We start from the raw sequence: 23,114 nt of genomic DNA, 5'->3' as shown, positions 1-23,114 counted from the left end.
GAGCCATCCCCCGTGTGGTGGGAATATCCCACCACTGGGGCTCTCAGCCCGTCCCTTGTCAGGGTTTCTTCCCCAGGTGGAGGGTTCCTGTGCCCTGGGGTGGGATGTGTCGGGAGGAAAAATTGCCTCAGCAGAGGGGAGGTGGGCAGGGGAGCAGGCAGGCTCGTTAATGAGAGGCTGCTTTGAAGCCAGACTCATGGCTGCTCCCCACTCCGTTCCAGGATGGAGCGAATAAGGCGGATGCTGAGGAGGAAGGCCGGACACGTGGCTCCAGAGCCGGCAGCAAACATCAGGCAGCCTGCCCAGGAGGAGAGCAGCCCCTCTGTCCCCGCGGGCAGGGAAGAGGCTCGTGGCCAGGGGAAAGGGAGGAGCTGCTTCGCCTGCTGGAGGAGGCGGAAGACAGCAGCTCCTCTAGCTGACCCGGAGGCACCTTCTGGGCCGAAATGGAAGTGGCCCCGGGTTCAGCTGTGGAGCAGAGAGCCAGGGGAGGGCAGGAGCCGGGGACGGCAGCTTTGGGGCTTCCACTGCAGGAAGCCAAGGAGCCAGGAGCTGCGCCCCAGGGCCCAGCAGGAGCCGCCAACCACCGTGGCAGCTGAGGGGCCTCCCGCCGGCCCCAGCCTGGCCCCGGAGGAAACTCCCGCCGGCCGCAGCCTGGCGACTCAGAAGCCTCCCGCCGGTCCCACCTTGGCGACTCAGAAGCCGCCCGCCGGCCCCAGCCTGGCGACTCAGAAGCCTCCCGCCAGCCCCAGCCTGGCGACTCAGAAGCCTCCCGCCGGCCCCAGCCTGGCCCCGGAGGAGCCTCCCGCCGGCCCCAGCCTGGCGACTCAGAAGCCTCCCGCCAGCCCCAGCCTGGCACTTGTGGCGCCTCCTCCCAGGCCAGAGCAGGAGTTCAGTGACAGCACCAGCTCCGTATTCTCCTGCGGGTCCAGCAGCTCCTCCGTGGGGTCTGGGAGCCCTGTGTTTCGAGGCTCCGTCTTTGGAGGTGAGGGGAGACCCAGGAGAAAGGGAGGAGGACTGGGGCGGTGGGGCACTAGTAACACCCTGTGCCCATGGGCTCGCCAAGGCGCTGGGACTGACCCACATGAGCCCCACTGACACCAGTGGGGGTGGCACAGCCACGCCCCAAGGCAGGGGATGCTGGGCGGAGTCGGGGAGCTCCGGCCTCCCCTGATCATGTTGGGGTGGGGGGCTGACTGCCACGGGGCCCTGAGGCTGATGGGGCTGAGGGCGTCTCTGGGAGGGGCAGGGTGGGGCCCTGGCTGCCATGGGGCTCCTTACAGAGAAAGGAGAAACATGGAGCCTTCTCTGTCCACTGCATCCCCCCAGCAGCAGAAGGGATTAAACTTTCTCCTTCCCTCCCTGGTGCAGACACCCCCAGCGCCCAGGTGTGGTGGGGTGAGGAGGAGGAGGAAGAAGAGGAGGAGGAGGAGGAGGATTCGTCCCCCATCACGCCTCAGAAGCCTCCCGCCAGCCCCAGCCTGGCGACTCAGAAGCCTCCCGCCGGCCCCAGCCTGGCCACTCAGAAGCAGCCCGCCAGTCCCAGCCTGGCGACTCAGAAGCCTCCCGCCAGCCCCAGCCTGGCGACTCAGAAGCCTCCCGCCGGCCCCAGCCTGGCCACTCAGAAGCAGCCCGCCAGTCCCAGCCTGGCGACTCAGAAGCCTCCCGCCAGCCCCAGCCTGGCGACTCAGAAGCCTCCCGCCGGCCCCAGCCTGGCCCTGGAGGAGCCTCCCGTCAGCCCCAGCCTGGCGACTCAGAAGCCTCCCGCCGGCCCCAGCCTGGTGACTCAGAAGCCTCCCGCCGGCCCCAGCCTGGCGACTCAGAAGCCTCCCGCCGGCCCCAGCGTGGCGACTCAGAAGCCTCCCGCCAGCCCCAGCCTGGCACTTGTGGCGCCTCCTCCCAGGCCAGAGCAGGAGTTCAGTGACAGCACCAGCTCCGTATTCTCCTGCGGGTCCAGCAGCTCCTCCGTGGGGTCTGGGAGCCCTGTGTTTCGAGGCTCCCTCTTTGGAGGTGAGGGGAGACCCAGGAGAAAGGGAGGAGGACTGGGGCGGTGGGGGACTAGTAACACCCTATGCCCATGGGCTCGCCAAGGCGCCGGGACTGACCCACATGAGCCCCACTGACACCAGTGGGGGTGGCACAGCCACGCCCCAAGGCAGGGGATGCTGGGCGGAGTCGGGGAGCTCTGGCCTCCCCTGATCATGTTGGGGTGGGGGGCTGACTGCCACGGGGCCCTGAGGCTGATGGGGCTGAGGGCGTCTCTGGGAGGGGCAGGGTGGGGCCCTGGCTGCCATGGGGCTCCTTACAGAGAAAGGGGAAACATGGAGCCTTCTCTGTCCACTGCATCCCCCCAGCAGCAGAAGGGATTAAACTTTCTCCTTCCCTCCCTGGTGCAGACACTCCCAGTGCCCAGGTGTGGTGGGGTGAGGAGGAGGAGGAAGAAGAGGAGGAGGAGGAGGATTCGTCCCCCATCACGCCTCAGAAGCCTCCCGCCAGCCCCAGCCTGGCGACCCAGAAGCCTCCCGCCAGCCCCAGCCTGGCACTTGTGGCGCCTCCTCCCAGCCCAGAGCAGGAGTTCAGTGACACCACCAGCTCCGTATTCTCCTGCAGGGCCAGCAGCTCCTCCGTGGGGTCTGGGAGCCCTGTGTTTCAAGGCTCCGTCTTTGGAGGTGAGGGGAGACCCAGGGGAAAGGGAGGAGGACTGGGGCGGTGGGGACTAGTAACACCCTGTGCCCATCCGACCATCCCCCAGCCAGGGCCCAATCCACCCACCCGGTATCTGAGCCCTTCCCAGCCAGGAAGGAAACTCCCCCCGAACACCCTGGGGCAGGGGAGCAGCCTCCCCATCTGGCAGGTGGGAACTGAGATGCAGAGGAAGGGCTGTGGGCCTGGTCACACAATCCTGGGTGTAGATCTGGGAAGTGGACTGGGTCCCGGCCTAGAGCCTTTCCCCCAGGGGCACCTTCGCTTCTGCCCTTTATTCTCCCCTCCGGCCGGGGGGTCTGAGAGTGTGAAATGAACAGGGAGGGTGACGGGGTCCTGGCACACAGCCTGGATGGGAGCTCCCCTTGGCTTGGACCCCAGGCTCAGAGACATCTTTGTCATCCCGCTGTCCTTCTGTTATTGCTAGGAAGGGAGTCCCCCGATGAGGGGTCTCCAGGCTCCAGTAAGTCATCCTCATTCCAGCCCGCATGTACCCCCTGCCCTGCCCTGCCCTCCGGTTTCTCACTGTTGACTCTGGCTGGACTCTTGACTCCGGTCTCTGGCTATGACTTTGGCGTGACCCTTCTTGGCTCCAGATTTGGGTTCTGAACCCCGGCTCAGTATTCTCCTTGCCTTTCTCTAGCCTCGCTCCAGGTCCTCCAGCCACCTGCTCCAGCCCTGCCTCCTCCTCCTCGTGCTCTTCCCCGACACCGGCAATTTCGACCACCCGGCTTCGACCTCCGGCGCAGATATGGACTCTGGCTCCGGATGTGCCTGCACATAGTCAACACCTGGCTGCAGTAGACAGGCCCCACCATAAATCAAAGCCTAGCCCTGCCCCATGACCCCTTAGTCCCTCCCACCTGTCACCGGAAGTTCTGCCCCATGGGGGTATTACTTCGTGGTCAAGGCGGCCACATGACTGGAAGCCAGGTGTGTCATGTGACCCCTCTAAGAACTCCTCCCACCACCCTCTACCAATCAAGATGGGTTTCCTCCTGGAAGGACCACCCCAAGAGGAGATTTGACCAATCAGGGTGAGACCTGGGGTGAGAGGGTGACCTATCCCGACGTGTGTCTTGTGACCCCTCTAAGAACTCCTCTCACTGCCCTCGACCAATTAGGATCGGTTTTGTCCTGACAGGACCACCCCCAGAGGGGATTCTGACCAATCAGGGCGAGTTCTGGGGCAGGGTGACCCGTCCGGGAGTGGGCTGTTTGACCCCACTAAGAACTCCTCCCAGGGCCCTCTGCCAATCAGGGTGCAGCACCATCACCTCCTAAGTCCCAGTGCTGGACGGATGAGGCCATCTCTCACCAAGGACCCATGGTTTAGAAATTGTGGGAAGGGTGCGGAGAGGAAACCTGGACTCCTTCACCACCCCCGTGAGAACTTCGGACTCTGTCTTTGTCCCGAGGGTCTTTGACCATCCGCGGAAAGCGCTACATCAGCGACAGTGCCGAGGAAGAGGAGGGAGCGACCGAGGGGAGCCCTTTGGCCCAGCCGTTGATAGATACGCCGGAACCCGAACCCAAAACCCAACTGCTTGTGAGACACCCTGATGAGCATGGTGGCCTCTCTTTGTTCACCCCCTTCCAGGTGGAATGCGACTGCGGCTCGGGGGAGTCACCGGCGCACAAGGTGAACACAGGTAAAGGAATGATTAAGTCAAGGGTGAAAGTAACTTCCAGGACTTCCCGGTACTGCCAGAGTCCTGAGGGGGCATGGCCTCAACCGGAAGGGGCGGGGCCTCTGAAGATTGAAAGGTCCTGCAGCATCGGCTGTGGCTGGGAGCCCCAGGGCCTTTAAATCCCCCCCGCAGCTCTGGCAGCTGGGTTCGAGCTTGGATTTAAAGGGCGCGGAGCTCCCATGGCTGTGGGGATCCTGAGCCTTCCCCAGCTGGAGCCAGGATTTAAAGGGCCCGGAGCTCCTGCCGCTCCGGAGAGCTCTCAGCCCTTTAATTCCCTGCCCCAGCCTGGGTGCTGGAGCTGCGTGGAGAGGAATGAAAGGGCTCTGGGATCTACGCAGCCACAGGGAGCGCTGAGCCCATTAAATCCCGGCCCCAGCCAGCTGCTGGAACTTTGTGGGGGTGGGGAGAGATTTAATGAGCTCTGGGTTCCCAGCAACCACCGGAGCTCTGAGCCCTTTAATTCCCGGCCCCAGCCCAGCCCCTGGAGCTGCAGGGGGGAATTTAAAGGGCTCTGGGATCCCCGCAGCCGTAGGAGTTCTGAGCCAGAGATGAAAGTAAGCCGGTACGGGCCAGTACAGCATAGCGGCAAGAGCCAGTACGCTGTGCCGGACCGCACCGGCTTCCTCAGCGGGGATTTAAAGGGCTCAGAACGCCGGCGGCTGCAGGGAGCCCAGAGCCCTTTAAATCCCTCCTCCCCTCCCACCGCAGCTCCGGCAGCCGGGCTGGGAATTAAAAAGCTCGGTGCTCCCTGCAGCAGCAGGAGCTCTGGGCCCTTCAAATCCCGGCCCCAGCCCAGCAATCCTCTGGCTCCCCGCAGCCATGGGAGCTCCGGGCCCTTCAAATCCACACCCGAATCCGGCTGCCGGAGCTGCGGGGGGAATCTAAAGGGCTCGGGGCTCCGTGGCGGCCTGAGCCCTGGGCCCTTTAATTTGCCCCTGAGCCCAGGGTTAATTTAAAGACCCTGGGGCTCCCAGCCATAGCCGATGCCCCAGGACCTTTAAATCTTGAGAGGACCCATCTCTTCCGGTTGAGGCCACGCCCCCTCAGGTTTCCAGCAGTACCGGTAAGTCCTGGAAGTTACTTTCCCCCCTGCTGTGAGCCCTTTAAATCCCAGCCCCAACCCAGCTGCTGGAGCTGCATGGAGGGGAATTAAAGGGCTCTGGGATCTGTGCAGCCACGGGGAGTGCTGAGCCCATTAAATCTCGGCCCCAGCCCAGCTGCTGGAGCTGCCGGGGCAGGGGGGATTTAATGGGCTCTGGGTTCCCAGCAACTGTCGGAGCTCTGAGCCCTTTAATTCCCGGCCCCAGCCCAGCTCCTGGAGCTGCGGGGGGAATGTAAAGGGCTCTGGGCTCCCCGCAGCCATAGGAGTTCTGAGCCAGAGATGAAAGTAAGCCGGTACGGGCCAGTACAGCGTAGCAGCAAGAGCCAGTACACTGAGCCGGACCGCACCGGCTTCCTCCGCAGGGATTTAACAGGCTCAGAGCTCTAGCGGCTGTGGGGAGCCCAGAGCCCTTTAAATCTCTCCTCCCCTCCCACCGCAGCTCCGGCAGCCGGGCTGGAGCTGGGAATTAAAAAGCTCGGTGCTCCCTGCAGCGGCAGGAGCTCTGGGCCCTTCAAATCCCGGCCCCAGCCCGGCAACCCTCTGGCTCCCTGCAGCCGTGGGAGCTCCGGGCCCTTTAAATCCACACCCGAACCCGGCTGCCAGAGCTGCGGGGGAATTTAAAAGGCTCTGGGCTCCCTGTAGCCATGGGAGCTCTGAGCCCTTCAATTCGCAGCCCCAGCCTGGCTTCCAGAGCTGCAGGGGGTATTTAAAGGTCTCTGGGATTCCCGCAGGCGCGGGAACTCCGAGCCCTTTAAATCCTGGCCCCAGCCCGACTGCCAGATCTGCAGGGGGAAATTAAAGGACTCTGGGCTCCCCGCAGCTGTGGGTTCTCTGAAGCAGAGATGAAGATAAGTACGCCGGACCAGTACGGCATACCAGGAAGAGCCAATATGCCGTGCCGGACCGCACCGGATTCCTGAGCAGGATTTGAACGGCTCAGAGCTTTGGCGGCTGCAGGGAGCCCAGAGCCCTTTAATTTTCCCCCGCAGCTCTGGCAGCCGGGCTGGGGCCAGATTTAAAGGGCTCGGTGCTCCCCACAGCCGTGGGAGCTCTGGGCCCTTTAAATCCACACCTGAATCCGGCTGCCGGAGCTGCGGGGGGAATCTAAAGGGCTCGGGGCTCCGTGGCAGCCTGAGCCCTGGGCCCTTTAATTTGCCCCTGAGCCCAGGGTTAATTTAAAGACCCTGGGGCTCCCAGCCATAGCCGATGCCCCAGGACCTTTAAATCTTGAGAGGACCCATCTCTTCCGGTTGAGGCCACGCCCCCTCAGGTTTCCGGCAGTACCGGTAAGTCCTGGAAGTTACTTTCCCCCCTGCTGTGAGCCCTTTAAATCCCAGCCCCAACCCAGCTGCTGGAGCGGCATGGAGGGGAATTAAAGGGCTCTGGGATCTATGCAGCCACGGGGAGTGCTGAGCCCATTAAATCCCGGCCCCAGCCCAGCTGCTGGAGCTGCGGGGGCAGGGGGGATTTAATGGGCTCTGGGTTCCCAGCAACTGCCGGAGCTCTGAGCCCTTTAATTCCCGGCCCCAGCCCAGCTCCTGGAGCTGCGGGGGGAATTTAAAGGGCTCTGGGCTCCCCGCAGCCATAGGAGTTCTGAGCCAGAGGTGAAAGTAAGCCGGTACGGGCCAGTACAGCGTAGCAGTAAGAGCCAGTAGACTGAGCCGGACCGCACCGGCTTCCTCCGCAGGGATTTAACAGGCTCAGAGCTCCAGCGGCTGTGGGGAGCCCAGAGCCCTTTAAATCTCTCCTCCCCTCCCACCGCAGCTCCGGCAGCCGGGCTGGGGCTGGGAATTAAAAAGCTCGGTGCTCCCTGCAGCGGCAGGAGCTCTGGGCCCTTCAAATCCCGGCCCCAGCCTGGCAACCCTCTGGCTGTCTGCAGCCGTGGGAGCTCCGGGCCCTTTAAATCCACACCCGAACCCGGCTGCCAGAGCTGCGGGGTTATTTAAAAGGCTCTGGCCTCCCTGTAGCCATGGGAGCTCTGAGCCCTTTAATTCGCAGCCCCAGCCTGGCTTCCAGAGCTGCAGGGGGTATTTAAAGGTCTCTGGGATTCCCGCAGGCGCGGGATCTCCGAGCCCTTTAAATCCTGGCCCCAGCCCGACTGCCAGATCTGCAGGGGGAAATTAAAGGACTCTGGGCTCCCCGCAGCTGTGGGTTCTCTGAAGCAGAGATGAAGATAAGCCATTACGGACCAGTACTGCGTACCAGGAAGAGCCAGTATGCCGTGCCGGACCGCACCGGATTCCTGAGCAGGATTTGAACGGCTCAGAGCTTTGGCGGCTGCAGGGAGCCCAGAGCCCTTTAATTTTCCCCCGCAGTTCTGGCAGCCGGGCTGGGGCCAGATTTAAAGGGCTCCGTGCTCCCCGCAGCCGTGGGAGCTCTGGGCCCTTTAAATCCACACCTGAATCCGGCTGTCGGAGCTGCGGGGCGAATCTAAAGGGCTCGGGGCTCCTCGGCGGCCTGAGCCCTGGGCCCTTTAATTTGCCCCTGAGCCCAGGGTTAATTTAAAGACCCTGGGACTCCCAGCCACAGCCGATGCCCCAGGATCTTTAAATCTTGAGAGGCCCCGCCTCTTACGGTTGAGGCCATGGCCCCTCAGGATACTGGCAGTACCGGTAAGTCCTGGAAGTTACTTTCCCCCCTGCTGTGAGCCCTTTAAATCCCAGCCCCAACCCAGCTGCTGGAGCCGCAAGGGGAATTTAAAGGGCTCTGGACTCCCTACAGCTGCCAGAGCTCTGAGCCCTTTAAATCCCCGCCGAGGAAGCCAGTGCGGTCCGGCACGGCGTACTGGCTCTGGCTGGTACTCCGTACTGGCCCGTACCAGCTTACTTTCACCTCTGGATTAAGTGACGGTCGAGGTCGTGAGACGTTCCATAGAGCTCTCCTGGCCGCAGTGCCCATGACGGAAGGTGGTACGTTCCGTTCTGCCATGACATTCATAAACACATCCCATCTTTAAGGTCCATGTCTGCTAGGAACTGAGCGCGTGGGTCACGGCCCGGACTAAGTCGAGCATGTTAGAACCATTAACCACAGAGCCTTTGTACACAAAAGCCCCTTTATCCTTCCATGAAGAGAGATTTGTAGCCTGTCCCAGCTTCTTTAGCAGTACGAATGCATTTTTCTTAGAACACTTCTTCACGTTATCCAGCACCTGCTGAGCAACAGACTCTGAGCTCTTTGGTGTTTCTGGGGGGTTGCAGTTACATTCTGTCCCTGTTCTGGTAGAAACAGACTGATTTTCACTTTCTCCGCGTCGCTCGGCTTCACGTACATTAGGCACCTTTGAAGCTCGGCGCTGTAAGGTTTAGCCTTTTAGTATTCGGCTCAGTCGGTTCTTTGAAGAACAGACTCGTTTCAGCATCCAGTAAGTGAGTTGTGGTCGGTCGTTAGGCCCCCTGAGGATACAGAGGTCACCAGTGTTCTGAGCGAAGCGTCAGATTTTTCCCAACTCTCTTTAGAATGCCGTTTTTTAGCCCCCACACCCCACCCTCTGGGGACCCAGCGTCCATCAGTTTTCTGAATGAACCATCAAACTGTTCCCAAATACTAGAATATAGGGGAGCGGTGATGAGCTTATGGTTTTGGGAGAATGGTTTGTCAGTCCTTGGTGTTTTATTCACAACCCCTAGAGCGCATGCTCCGGGTTTGTGAATGTGTGTGGTTCTGCGCACGTTCAGAGTCCCTCGAACGCATGCTCCGGGTTTGTGAATGTGGGTGTTTTCTCGGGGTTTGCTGTGGCAGTGGCCGCTGAGGAACTGGAGTTGTGGTTGTTGTTTACCAGAGTCTTGTTTTGCCCTTGGGTTTGCCGGATATGAGGTTTGGACTGCCCGGATGCTTCATCTGCACTCTTGTGCTGTTTTGCGTTGTTAAAAGTCTCAAAGCAGATTCCTGGTTCTTTGGCGGTTCTGGAGGAGGTGTTCTTGTAGCGCGGACTAAGCGTTGTCAGAAAAGTTGCCCATGCCTATGGGGGGTGGGGGGAACCATTTTACAAAACTGAACTTTACCATCTTTCTCACCCACACCTATGTATTCACTTCAAATACAAAACCTCACAGAACAACCCAACCAATAAGCAAAATATATTTACTGGGCTTCTTCCATCCATCAGTCACTGATGCTGGTGAATTTTCCCTTTCAGCTGTCTCGTTCCCTTTTCTTCTGAGCTTGTTTTCCCTCTGCTCTAAGGATCTCTCATGTTTTCACCGTACTGTGGAGCAAACAGCATTATTATAAAACACATGAAACCGTCTTGTAAACTTAAAAACTTAAAAATATTCCTTAGGGTGTTTTTCTGTTTAAAAAGTCACAGCTTTAAAACAAATCATCCAGTTCAGGCTGTACGAGAAACACCGGTTTTGAGTTTATTTCTACCGCTTAAAACATAAACCAAAAAACAACAAACAAACAAACAAACAAACAACAAAAACCTCAAAAAACATTTTTTTAAAATACATCTCATTTTGCAGAATAAAAACTAAACTGCTTTTAATATCCATTTTAAGCCACATTTTGCACAGGAAAAAACCCTGTTGGTTTGAAACAAACCAAGTACTTTTAAAACCCTACACCTATGCCTTGCCCAGACCCCTCTCACACACAAATTAGCAGCTTTAGAAACACACTAAACCAAGTTTGCCTCCGTATACTTTTCAATAACCCGCCCCCCATGCATTTAAAAGTCAGTTGCAAAAAAGTTCCCTTTCACTAAGGGATCAAGTGTTGCAGGCACATGCTTGTCCCGTTCCCCCATGTGTGTTTGGGCCTTCAGGTTAAAGAACAAGCAAAAATGTTAGTTACTATTACCACCAAGTCCCTATACAAACTGTGCAATACTTAAAGATTTTTAAATCAGTATTAAGCACAACTATAGTTAAAATGGTTTTTACCTTGGCCTGGTGGTGAACTGCAGCTTAACGTTACAGGGTCCATGCTAAGCAGATCATGCTGCAATGAAGATAGGCACCATGATTTTCTTAAGACAGCCTGGGCAAAGAGTGGCATTATACAATGTATAGTTTCAGAGTTGAAGCCAGCCAGCCCTACCTCTGTCTGCTGTCCAGCAGCCTTCCAAGAAAGTTTCTGTTGAAAAGGACAGTCTCCAACAGACCTGAGGTTTTTAGACCATCTTAGCCCATTGTTCAAACAGACTTCAGCATAGTAGCTAGCAGGTTAATTTAATCCCCACGGCTCTGAACTAATAGATCCTTAAGGACTTTAGGCACCCCTCCCGCAGCACCCCCTGTGGTGATCTGGGGTGGGGGAACCAAGCTGTCTGCACAACAGGGCTTTTTTTTTTCTTTTTTCCTTTTTTCTGTAAGTTAAAAGAAATGTTTCTGTGGGGCCTTCTTAGAGTATTGAACAGTCCCCATTTCCAAGCGGGGGGCCCTTTGAAGATATCAATGAATGTCTTGGGGCTGGGGTTTTTTTTAAACACGTTTCTTTCATGCTTAAAGTTTGAGGTGGCGGTGTTTTCTAGAAAGAATGACCCAGAGCATTCGACCAACTCCAGGGCCATATTTAATCTGTCGAATAGTGTTCCACCAACTCCTGGGGTCATATTGAAACTGTCTAATTGAGTTCTGCCAACTCCAGCAGTTATATTGAAACTGTCCAATAGCATCTGCGAATTCCTGAGGTTTTATTTCATTTCATATTAATCAGAACTCACCATCCACCCCCACCCACCCCCATCAAATTTAACCCTATGGCAACAAGGGTAAGTAATCGCAGTCACCCTGGCTATTCAGTGAGGCGGGGTTAAACCCACTCAGTTCAACAGGATAAGTCAACTGTATTGTGCTCAAACACGGGTCTGAACAGCCTGCTTGTTTTACTGTAAGCACATTTCTTAGGATTTTCCCCCCACCCACAACATACATTTCAGCTTTTTGCTGTAAATGGGTCACTTTACACTCAAAGCCCACAAGCGCTAGCTTCTCACCAACCATTGATTTTGTATTTAAAAGACATACAGCTCCTTGAAACCAAGCCAAGATGCTTCATTAACACTTTTAGCTCATTTAAGGGCCAAAGGCCTTTGAACAGAAACACAGATAGTCACAAAGCCCTTTTCAATAGGGTTTATTTTAAAATTTACAGCTACCAAGTTTTCTATTGCGTGTTTGTCCCCTCACCATTCTCTAGCTGAATCCTTTTAGATTCCTTACAAATAGTCTTTTCCTTAAGCAGGAATCTGTAACTTTTTGTGCAGACTAGACGGCCAATATCACGCCGTGTCGTGGATAAATGACCCCGCGTTGTGTTTGGATCAGAATCACACGAGGCCCCTTTATTATGAGCATGCCGGGGGCGGGGACCAGCGAACTGGCTTACCCCTGAATAGAGATTTTTCAACAGGTTTTATAGCAAAAAACCCACAATTTGTGGGTCCTTGTTCACATGATTGCCATAACTGGAGAAATGCTGTGCAAGTGAGTGAGTGGAGACCCTGACTGTGTTTTAAAGAAAATGAACCAGAAGGTGCCTGCAATTTTTTCACTCCAGCTGTAAGCAGGTTATTTTCTTTAAAACATAGTCAGGGGCTCCACTCAACTGCACAGCACTGAACAAGGTCCCCCCTTGCGCTAAATGTTCTTGGCTTAGGCACAGACATTGCACAGCAGAACCTCTGGCAATCACGGTGTTTAATCAGCTTTCCAAACCCAGCTCAGCACATAGGCCCCAGAGCTTGTGGTTTATATCCACTGAAGTCCAAGACACTCAGTCGTGGGGCTGTTGGCCTGGCGCATCTATGACACGGCCCTCGCAATCTTCACAAAGCTTTTCCCTCAGGCAGTGCTTAAGGGCAGCATAAACAGCAACGCGTACAATAGTCTGCGTGACTTTTTTACGCTCACGACGTGGCACTGGCTCAGTTAGTTCTATGCCAAGCCTCCTCCGAAACCCCTCATGGCCATCATCCTCAGAGTCCTCTTCAACAATTTGTATCGGCATTGAGCAAAACCGAGGTGGGCCCAGTTCATCTTCCCCGCTTGATGCAACGCTGTCCAGGGCTTCCAGGCCGTCTAGAAAGGCATTGTCGAGCTGTTGAGAGATTTTCAGAACAGAAACAGTGTAAGCACCACAGTGTTTGTTTTTAGATTTACACAACTCCTGGTTCCTTACCCGTTAAGAAGCGATTGCTTCTTAATCATTCATTTACCTGTGTGACGTCTTTACCATTCACCTTGTCCACCGGTGACTCCCCCCAGCCTCAATCGCATTCCACCTCTAAGTGGGTGGACAAAGAGAGGTCACCATGCTCATTGGGGTGTCTCACAAGCAGTTGGGTTTTGGGTTCTGGTTCCGGTTTATCCATCAATGGTTGGGCCGAAGGGCTCCCCTCGGTCACTCCCTCCTCCTCCTCGGCACTGTCGCTGATGTAGCGCTTTCTCCGCGGATAGTCAAAGACCCTTGGGATGAAGACAGTCTGAAGTTCTCACGGGGATGGTGAAGGAGTCCAGGTTTCCTCTCAGCAGCCTTCCCACGATTTCTAAACCATGTGTCCTTGGTAAGAGATGGCCTCATCTGTCCGGCGCTGGGACTTAAGGGGTAATGGTGCTGCACTCTGATTGGCAGAGGGCCTTGGGAGGAGTTCTTAGTGGGGTCATACGGCCCACTTCCGGACGGCTCACCCTGCCCCGGAATTCTCCCTGATTGGTCAAAATCTCCTCTTAGGGCAGTCCTATCGGGTCAAACCCATCCTAATTGGTAGATGGCGGTGGGAGGAGTTCTTAGAGGGGTCACACGACCCACTTCTGGATGGGTCACCCCACCTCGGAACTCACCCTGATTGGTCAAATCTCCTCTCAGGGTGGTCCTTCTGGGATGAAACCCATCCTGATTGGTAGAGAGTTGTGGGAGGAGTTATTAGAAGGGTACATGACCCATTTCCGAACCCGTCACCCCCACACCAGAAGTCAAATCTCCTCTCAGGATAGTCCTTTCGGGACAAAGCCCATCCTGATTCATAGAGAGTGGTGGGAGGAGTTCTTAGAGAGGTCACATGACATACCTTGCGTCCAGTCTGTGGCCACCTTGACACCGGAGTTCAAACCCTCCATGGGGCGGGACTTCTAGTGACAGGTGAGAGGGACTAAGGGGTCAACGGGTAGGGCTTGGGAGGGTCAAGGGGAGGGGTTAGGGTTTGATTGATGGTGGCGTTCCTGATAAATACCAAGATGACATGGATACCTTCGAAAGAAATGTGGACTCGTTACCTCTGGACCGGGACTATGACTGCCCTATTGACCTACCACCTTGGTTGAAAGCTGCTTTTCCCTGTATTTATGCATTGTTGGGACCAGAATTAGTGGATCTCCCTGCGTACAGTCATGAAAACCGGTCCTAAGAGCAGGCCCTTTTGGGGAAGAAGAAATGTGGGACTCTGCTACGCCTCTCTTTAGACAATCAGCTCCTGAACAAAGTGATCATTTGAAACCATTACCCTCTGCTGCCACAAAAAAAAGTGCCACAGAAACGTCAATCAAATCTCCAGAAATTCACAAAATCGTAGGTAGCCAGCCAGAGATGCCAAATATGACAAACAGGGATCAAAGCCGAAAGGAAGTCCCTGTTTCGATGGAGTCTCTGGTTAAACCCAAAAAACAAATAAAGATAGCGGTATGGAATGTTTGAACAATGTATGAAACAGGGAGAACAGCATTAGTAACAAAGGAAATGAGAAAATATGGTATTAACATCCTTGGGATCAGTGAGATGAGGTGGACGGACACTGGTATGTTAACACTGGACTCTGGTGAGACAATTTTTATTCAGGACGCACAGATGGATATCACCATGAAGGGTGGGCATCCTTGTCGACAAACAGACGAGAAAGAGTTTGTTAGGATGGAGTCCTGTTACCTCCAGAATAATAAGAGCGAGATTCTTCTCCAGATATGCGAAGACCACCATCATCCAATGTTACGCACCTACTGAACAAGCCGAGGAAGAGGAAAAGACTTGTTCTATATCAGACTTCAGGAAGAGATACTTAAGACCCCATGCCACGACATCCTGATTTTGATGGGCGACTTCAACGCTAAAGTCGGTTCCAATAACGACGGGTATGAAGCATGTATGGGGCGGGAAGGAGTTGGAGAGAGAAATGATAATGGTCAACGATTTGTAGATTTATGTCTTGAGAATGGACTGGTGATAGGTGGAACAATTTTCCAACACAAGACAATACACAAGTTGACGTGGATATCACCGGATGGGAAAACCAGGAACCAAATTGATCACATTGCGATCAATCGAAAGTGGAGAGGGTCGTTGTTGGACACCAGAGTATCAAGAAGTGCAGATGTAGGTGGCGATCATCACCTTGTATTGAGTAAGCTTCAGATAAAACTGAGAAAGACGAAGAAAGTTTATGGGCAACAAATTTTCAACTCAAGGAAGTTGAAAGAACCGTCGTAAAGGCACAGTTCATACTGGAGCTCTCGAAAAAGTTTCAACTTCTAAATGATTTGCGAACTGGTAATATACATACTATTTGTGATAACGTTGAGAAGGTATATGCGGAGGCCAGCAAGACAGTGCTTGGCTATAAGAGAAGTGAGCGGAATGTTTGGATTTCAGATCATACATACATACTCATTGAGGAGAGGAAGATAGCAAAATTACGTATGCTGACTGGAAGTGGTGAACAACAGAAAGCTGCGAATGAAGAATACAGGGAGAAAAACAAGGCTGTGAAGAGAAGTGTTCGAAAAGATAAAAGGGATTATATTACCAGTCTGTCAAGAGAGGCACAATCAGCAGCCGTGCGGGGCGACACAAGAACCGTGTATAGAATCACGAGGACTTTGACAGGAGGGTTCAGCAATAGGTCAACAGCAGTTAGAGGAAAGGATGGGAGAATATTGATAGAAGAGAAAGAACAAATTAATTGATGGGCAGAGCATTTTAGAGAGACCTAAATAGACCAAATCCTGAAGAGGTAGTTGAAATAGAGGAAACGAGTTTTCAGATGGAGGTAGAACAAGGGCCTATCACAGAGCGAGAGATAGAAGAGGCCATTAGACAGACAAAAGAAAATAGGGCACCAGGCGAAGATAGAATAACCGCAGAAATGCTAAAAGCCGACCTGAATATGAGTGCCGGGATTCTAGAGGAGCTATTCAACAAGGCATGGGAAGAAGTACCTGAAGCATGGAAGAAAGGTATCATTGTGAAATTACCAAAGAAGGGTGATTTGTCTTTGTGTGATAATTGGAGAGGTATAAACCTGTTATCAGTGCTCAGGAAGGTTTTCTGCAGAGTCCTGTTACAGAGAATAAGACAAGCAGTAGAAGAGATCCTGAGGGAAGAACAAACAGGATTTAGGAGTGGGAGAGGATACGTTGATCAGATATTTGTATTAGGTATGATAATGGAACAATCCCTTGAATGGAACTCGCCACTGTTCATGAACTACCTTGATTTCGAGAAGGCATTTGATAGCGTCCACCATCCATCTCTCTGGAATATCCTAAAAACATATGGATTCCCTCCGAAAGTTATTAACATCCTCAAAGATATGTATGCCGATAATAAGTGTTGTGTTCGCCATGAAGGACAACGGAGCGAGTGGTTCCATGTGAGAACGGGAGTTAGACAAGGATGTGTTATTTCGCCCATCCTATTTCTTGTGGTTATAGACTGGGTGATGCGGAAAGCCACCGAAGATAGGCCAAGAGGATCGCATGGGGACCCTCTGGTCATATTGAAGATTGTGACTTTGCGGATGACATCGCCCTGATTTCAAGCTCTCAGATGGACCTTCAAGAGAAGACTGATAGAGTAGGTAGAGCAGCAAGGTGCGTGGGACTTAATATCCACACCGGTAAGAGCAAAACAATGAAAGTAAAACAGCCAGCTCGACGAAGACAGTAGTATGTGACGTAGAATTGGAGGAGGTGAACGATTTTAAATATCTTGGTAGTTACATATCAGCTGATGGTAATATTCAGAAGGAGATATCTACCAGAATTGGTCTTGCAGCAACTGCATTCTATAGACTTCAGAACATTTGGAGGTCGGCCATCTTGCAAATGAAAACCAAAGTAGAGATCTACAGGTCGAACGTCCGCTCTGTGTTGCTTTATGCGGTGGAAACATGGAGGATCAACAAGAAGATAGAAAGTCGGCTTTGGGGTTTTGAAGGAAGGTGTCTTAGGCGAATTCTTAACATACACTGGCCGCAGCATATCACCAATGTTGAAGTGAGCCGATTAACGGGCATTAACAACATAGTGGATGAAGCCGAACAACGAAGACGGAGATGGTTGGGGCATGTGTTGAGAATGGGTGCTGATAGACACCCTCATATTGCCCTACGATGGACACCACAAGGAAGAAGGAGGAGAGGTAGACCATTGGGGACGTGGCGAAGGACCATTGAAGAAGAAATGAAAGGCATGGGAATGAAGTGGGATTAAATTTGCTGCCTCGCTCAAGAACGAAACGAATGGAGGAGAATGGTTGACGCCTTATGCTTGACCGGGAGTGAATAAGAGGAAGAAGACCCTCTGCTGCGAATCCCACAATTGTTGGCTCACAGGAAATCTGCAAAGGGTTTCATCAAACTTCATCTGCAAGGATTTCCAATCTAACCCTCGTTTGGGCAAGAGACAAATTGAAGACAGATTTCAAAACAGACGATGGACATTTTAACGGTCTGATATGCTAGTTGAGCTAACTAAGGGTCCCCTGACCTTGAAACACTTCATCAGTGATGTATTTGGGGACAGTGTCATCTATTCGGGTGAAATATGTCTCTTTTTGGAGAACCCAGAGCAGCACACGCAGCACATCCGAACCTGGAGAGGTTTCAGCAGCATGGTCTCAACACAGAATTGGAAAAGCGGAACCTCCAGCCAACTCTCCACAGAGTTTTGGGGGTACATCCTCTCCCCAGAAGATGTTACCATTGATGCAAATAAGGTGGAAGCCATTCATAAATGGGGCGAAGTTGGAAGTCCTCAAGAAGTGCAGCGCTTCCTAGACTTCACTCATCCTGTGAAATCGAGACGTGCTGGCTCTCAGTGATGCTTAGACGGAAAACCACGCACCCCACACAGAGGTTGGAACCACCCACTGCCCGGTTGTCCTGAGGAGCCATGATTTCTCCAGGAGCTGGATAAAGGGCACAGGGATCAGCCTCTCAAAGGTAGGGGAGGGTCGTGTGAGGAGAGGGTCTAAGAGAGGAGGATCGTGGGCTAGGCTCTGTATTTGGGCTTGGCAGGGATCGAGAGAATGGAGAGGGCTGTTAGAGGGCAATGCGAGGTGGGAGGGGGGTCGGAGATGGGGGCAAGGCCTGAAAAGTTCAGCTGATTTAGATCAACTGTGCCAGAGAATCACTGGTTGAAGTGACTGAAAGCTCTGAGCTGGGGCTGGCCAAAATCCTCCTCCTCAGATGGGAACATCCCAAAAGTCTGTAGAAGCTCAGCCTCTGAGGTGAACGTTGCGGCCCTAACCTCTCTCTGCTCTGTACCTCACAGGATTCCAGCCGGCTGTTCCAATCCAGGAGGAAAACTGTGCCACCGAAGTCTCCCAGCACCTGGGCAGTGAAGTGCCACTTAACCCCGCTGTGATGCACAGACCTTGCCCTGGCTGGCTGCACAGGGCTGAATTTCACCCCGTCAGAGTGTAAGGAAATAATTGTCTGAAAGCCTTTTCTTTTGGATGTCTGTCTAGTGGGAAAGAACCATGGGGATTTCTAGCCTGTTTTGCTCCCATGCCTGGTGCTTCAATGATGCAGAGACGTGCTGATACATTGGTTGATTTCCCCACCTTTTAATCTACTCTCTTCTTCTCTTTTAACAGGTATTCTAAGGGCCCCCCGTGCATCATATGGGCATTCTTGAGTGTGCAGATTGCATCAGACCTGCACCTGAATAATTAATAGTGACTGAAATATGCAGACACTAAAGTTCTGCAGCCAAATTCTTGGAAACCTTCCTCTTCAATGTAAGATCAGGATTTTGGTTTAAATTTATTTTTATTTTAAAAAAAAGTGCTAAGCAGATGCTACACTGTAAGAAGCGGAAAGAGAATCAAAAATTGAAAGATTGTTACTAAAACCAATGAACAACTGCAGAGAGTGGAGACCCGGCAAAGCAAACAAATGAATACTGTGAGTAAATAACCTGAAAGCAAATGGGGAAGAAAACCCCATCTGGGTAATTGTGGCTCTTGGGACAAAAACTGGGTTCCTGGTACGTAGCCTGGCTGAGATCATCCCTTTTCCCTGGGATTCAAATGTCATTCTCTGTGTGGTGTCCTTATTTTAATCCTAGGAAAAAGATCCCCAAAGGAGATGTAAGGATCCGGAACTCTAATGTCTGCCAGAAGCTTCAGCCACCTTCATAGGTAGAAGTCACTGGCTTTCCTACTATGCCACTAGTGCTCTTTCTGCTCACCAGGTCTGCTCCCTTCAGCAGGACAGAGACACCCCTTAACTCCCCGAGTCCTGATTTCCTGCCATTCAAGGGGCTGAGGGTTTGCATTGCCCCCACCCCCACCATCAGAGACTTTTCCTATGGGAATCTCCCCAGAGCAGGGGAGAAATCTGTTCTTCCGTTAGAACCAGTCTGCTCAGTAAATCCACCCACACTGACCTCATCTCAGATGCTTTGTTTATCTGAGATTAGTGGTATCTTTGGAAAACCCTTAGCGTGTCAAGGTGTGAGGTGGAACAGGGAATACAGGAGCACCAGCAGATTCCCCTGAAGAACACCACTCTGTCTTTCTCTGGTCAGGCTAGGGCTCACCGTCCATTGTGGAGGTGAAGACCAGATGAGAGCTGCTGGATTGACCTTGATGTGCCATGTCCTTGTGTGGATGAAGGACCTACATCTCAGGGATGGCCGGCAGCAGATGTAACACATGTGTCCAGGAATGGGCTAAATAACCTACCTTGAGAGGTAAGTAAAATCGTGGCCACAAATAGACATCACAGGAATTGGTGGGGATTGACCCAGGGTCCTTCAGCACAAGCCCCTCTCACTCACTGTCAACAAATCCAGCTCCACTCACTAGACCACACCCCATTCCAGAGCCCCAGATCCCAGGAGCCCTGATTCTCAGAGCCAGGCCTCACATCACAAGGCCAAACCTCCTCCCATTCTGTGCCCTGTAGAAGGGACCATTGGCAAAAACCTCCTCTACATTCCCCCTGTCAGAGACTGCGGCCACGGGTGACAAGTGAAAGAGCTGAGATCTCCCCTGTGGGAATCCGAGGGGCTGCACATTTGGGGTTTCACAGGGATGGCCTCTGGCAGCCATTGACAGAGTGTTCCTGGGAGGAGATTTTCCATCTCTAACAAAGGGTTTCTGTTCCCCCAGATCTCAGCCGCTCAGCAGAATGCGGGAGAGCCGAGTGCTGATGGGCTAGAGGGTCCCAGGAGTCGTTGTGCAGCAGGGGCAGTGTCTGCAGTCACCATGGGCCACGCCCTGCGCTCCAGACAACCCAGGCTGGTTCCCTGGATTGCAAAGGGGACTTTAGCTTGTGGAATTGGAAGCTTCAGCCACCTTCACAGGTAGAAGTCACTGGCTTTCCTACTATGCCACTAGTGCTCTTTCTGCTCTCCAGGTCTGCTCCCTTCAGCAGGACAGAGACACCCCTTAACTCCCCGAGTCCTGATTTCCTGCCATTCAAGGGGCTGAGGGTTTGCATTGCCCCCACCCCCACCATCAGAGACTTTTCCTATGGGAATCTCCCCAGAGCAGGGGAGAAATCTGTTCTTCCGTTAGAACCAGTCTGCTCAGTAAATCCACCCACACTGACCTCATCTCAGATGCTTTGTTTATCTGAGATTAGTGGTATCTTTGGAAAACCCTTAGCGTGTCAAGGTGTGAGGTGGAGCAGGGAATACAGGAGCACCAGCAGATTCCCCTGAAGAACACCACCCTGTCTTTCTCTGGTCAGGCTAGGGCTCACCGTCCATTGTGGAGGTGAAGACCAGATGAGAGCTGCTGGATTGACCTTGATGTGCCATGTCCTTGTGTGGATGAAGGACCTACATCTCAGGGATGGCCAGCAGCAGATGTAACACATGTCTCCAGGAATGGGCTAAATAACCTACCTTGAGAGGTAAGTAAAATCGTGGCCACAAATAGACATCACAGGAATTGGTGGGGATTGACCCAGGGCCCTTCAGCACAAGCCCCTCTCACTCACTGTCAACAAATCCAGCTCCACTCACTAGACCACACCCCATTCCAGAGCCCCAGATCCCAGGAGCCCTGATTCTCAGAGCCAGGCCTCACATCACAAGGCCAAACCTCCTCCCATTCTGTGCCCTGTAGAAGGGACCATTGGCAAAAACCTCCTCTACATTCCCCCTGTCAGAGACTGCGGCCACGGGTGACAAGTGAATGAGCTGAGATCTCCCCTGTGGGAATCCGAGGGGCTGCACATTTGGGGTTTCACAGGGATGGCCTCTGGCAGCCATTGACAGAGTGTTCCTGGGAGGAGATTTTCCATCTCTAACAAAGGGTTTCTGTTCCCCCAGATCTCAGCCGCTCAGCAGAATGCGGGAGAGCCGAGTGCTGATGGGCTAGAGGGTCCCAGGAGTCGTTGTGCAGCAGGGGCAGTGTCTGCAGTCACCATGGGCCACACCCTGCGCTCCAGACAACCCAGGCTGGTTCCCTGGATTGCAAAGGGGACTTTAGCTTGTGGAATTGGAAGCTTCAGCCACCTTCACAGGTAGAAGTCACTGGCTTTCCTACTATGCCAGTAGTGCTCTTTCTGCTCTCCAGGTCTTCTCTCTTCAGCAGGACAGAGACACCCCTTAACTCCCCGAGTCCTGATTTCCTGCCATTCAAGGGGCTGAGGGTTTGCATTGCCCCCACCCCCACCATCAGAGACTTTTCCTATGGGAATCTCCCCAGAGCAGGGGAGAAATCTGTTCTTCCGTTAGAACCAGTCTGCTCAGTAAATCCACCCACACTGACCTCATCTCAGATGCTTTGTTTATCTGAGATTAGTGGTATCTTTGGAAAACCCTTAGCGTGTCAAGGTGTGAGGTGGAGCAGGGAATACAGGAGCACCAGCAGATTCCCCTGAAGAACACCACCCTGTCTTTCTCTGGTCAGGCTAGGGCTCACCGTCCATTGTGGAGGTGAAGACCAGATGAGAGCTGCTGGATTGACCTTGATGTGCCATGTCCTTGTGTGGATGAAGGACCTACATCTCAGGGATGGCCAGCAGCAGATGTAACACATGTCTCCAGGAATGGGCTAAATAACCTACCTTGAGAGGTAAGTAAAATCGTGGCCACAAATAGACATCACAGGAATTGGTGGGGATTGACCCAGGGTCCTTCAGCACAAGCCCCTCTCACTCACTGTCAACAAATCCAGCTCCACTCACTAGACCACACCCCATTCCAGAGCCCCAGATCCCAGGAGCCCTGATTCTCAGAGCCAGGCCTCACATCACAAGGCCAAACCTCCTCCCATTCTGTGCCCTGTAGAAGGGACCATTGGCAAAAACCTCCTCTACATTCCCCCTGTCAGAGACTGCGGCCACGGGTGACAAGTGAATGAGCTGAGATCTCCCCTGTGGGAATCCGAGGGGCTGCACATTTGGGGTTTCACAGGGATGGCCTCTGGCAGCCATTGACAGAGTGTTCCTGGGAGGAGATTTTCCATCTCTAACAAAGGGTTTCTGTTCCCCCAGATCTCAGCCGCTCAGCAGAATGCGGGAGAGCTGAGTGCTGATGGGCTAGAGGGTCCCAGGAGTCGTTGTGCAGCAGGGGCAGTGTCTGCAGTCACCATGGGCCACACCCTGCGCTCCAGACAACCCAGGCTGGTTCCCTGGATTGCAAAGGGGACTTTAGCTTTTGGAATTGGTGCTGGTGCCTGTGTCCACAACTGGGATGTTTTCATGAGGCTACTCAATGGTCCATGAAGCGCCATGCAAGCAAGGGGAGAATGGACATTAGAGCGAGGCCGGTGCCTTTGCAGGGCTGCTGCAGTCGAACATCCGCAGCCAGAAGAGAGACGATGGGAAACTCGCTTCAATGGCTGGCCACAGCCACAGCAGCTGTCTCATAAAGCTCTGCTCATGCTCCAGCCAACAGAGGCAGGACGAAGAGCCACACTGGGAGAGCCTGATTTGCAATTAGCAAGACGCGGTTTTTTCAGTGGATTATGCTGCCCTGACCGTCTATTTCCTGCAATGTGCACATCCAGCCTCCCTGGCTGACCTCAGTGGGAGCTAGGTTCTCCGTGCCCATAGGACAGGGCTGGCCTTACCATGAGGCGAACTGAGGCGGCTGCCACAGGTGCCAGACCGTGGGCGGGCGCCACTAGGATCCAGAGTGTAGAAAAATTGTCTGGTGCTGGTGCATATGTTTTCTCGCTGCTCGAGATGCACAGAGATGGTGGAGTGCTGTGCTGGAGGAAGGGGGCCCAAGAGACATAACAGGCAGGCAGGAGAAAAGGTGAGAGGGAATAACAGAAAGCAACAGGAGCTTCAGGGAGAGAGAGGAGGAGGAGCCTCTTATGTACCTCTTGAGCACCCCCAGGAGCCTGGACTGATTAACACCAGCTTCTCAGGGAGCTTCCTATTTCCTGAAGTAGTAGGAGCCGGTTAGGCCCTTAAGAGGCTGATATCTTCCCTCACT

At 53.6% G+C, this 23,114-nt stretch overlaps 1 protein-coding gene and 1 long non-coding RNA gene across 2 annotated transcripts; both read left to right on the top strand.

The window, feature by feature from the left end:
• Positions 1 to 443: 443 nt before the first annotated feature.
• LOC120403998 (IQ motif and SEC7 domain-containing protein 3-like) lies at positions 444 to 3,863 on the top strand. The gene is made up of 3 exons (XM_039536012.1): positions 444 to 459; positions 2,439 to 2,666; positions 3,344 to 3,863. Exons 1-3 carry the CDS (start codon positions 444 to 446, stop codon positions 3,502 to 3,504), a joined length of 405 nt encoding a protein of 134 aa, XP_039391946.1. The 3' UTR covers positions 3,505 to 3,863.
• Positions 3,864 to 18,574: 14,711 nt separating this feature from the next.
• LOC120402996 lies at positions 18,575 to 19,359 on the top strand. The gene is made up of 3 exons (XR_005597409.1): positions 18,575 to 18,616; positions 18,780 to 18,852; positions 19,242 to 19,359. It is a non-coding gene; the product is annotated as an uncharacterized LOC120402996 (long non-coding RNA).
• Positions 19,360 to 23,114: the final 3,755 nt, after the last annotated feature.

Source organism: Mauremys reevesii, linkage group 4 (genome assembly GCF_016161935.1).
Source record: "Mauremys reevesii isolate NIE-2019 linkage group 4, ASM1616193v1, whole genome shotgun sequence".
NCBI lineage: Eukaryota > Metazoa > Chordata > Testudines > Geoemydidae > Mauremys > Mauremys reevesii.
Note: the sequence above shows the minus strand (reverse complement) of the source record. Positions and strands in the feature narration are given on the sequence as shown.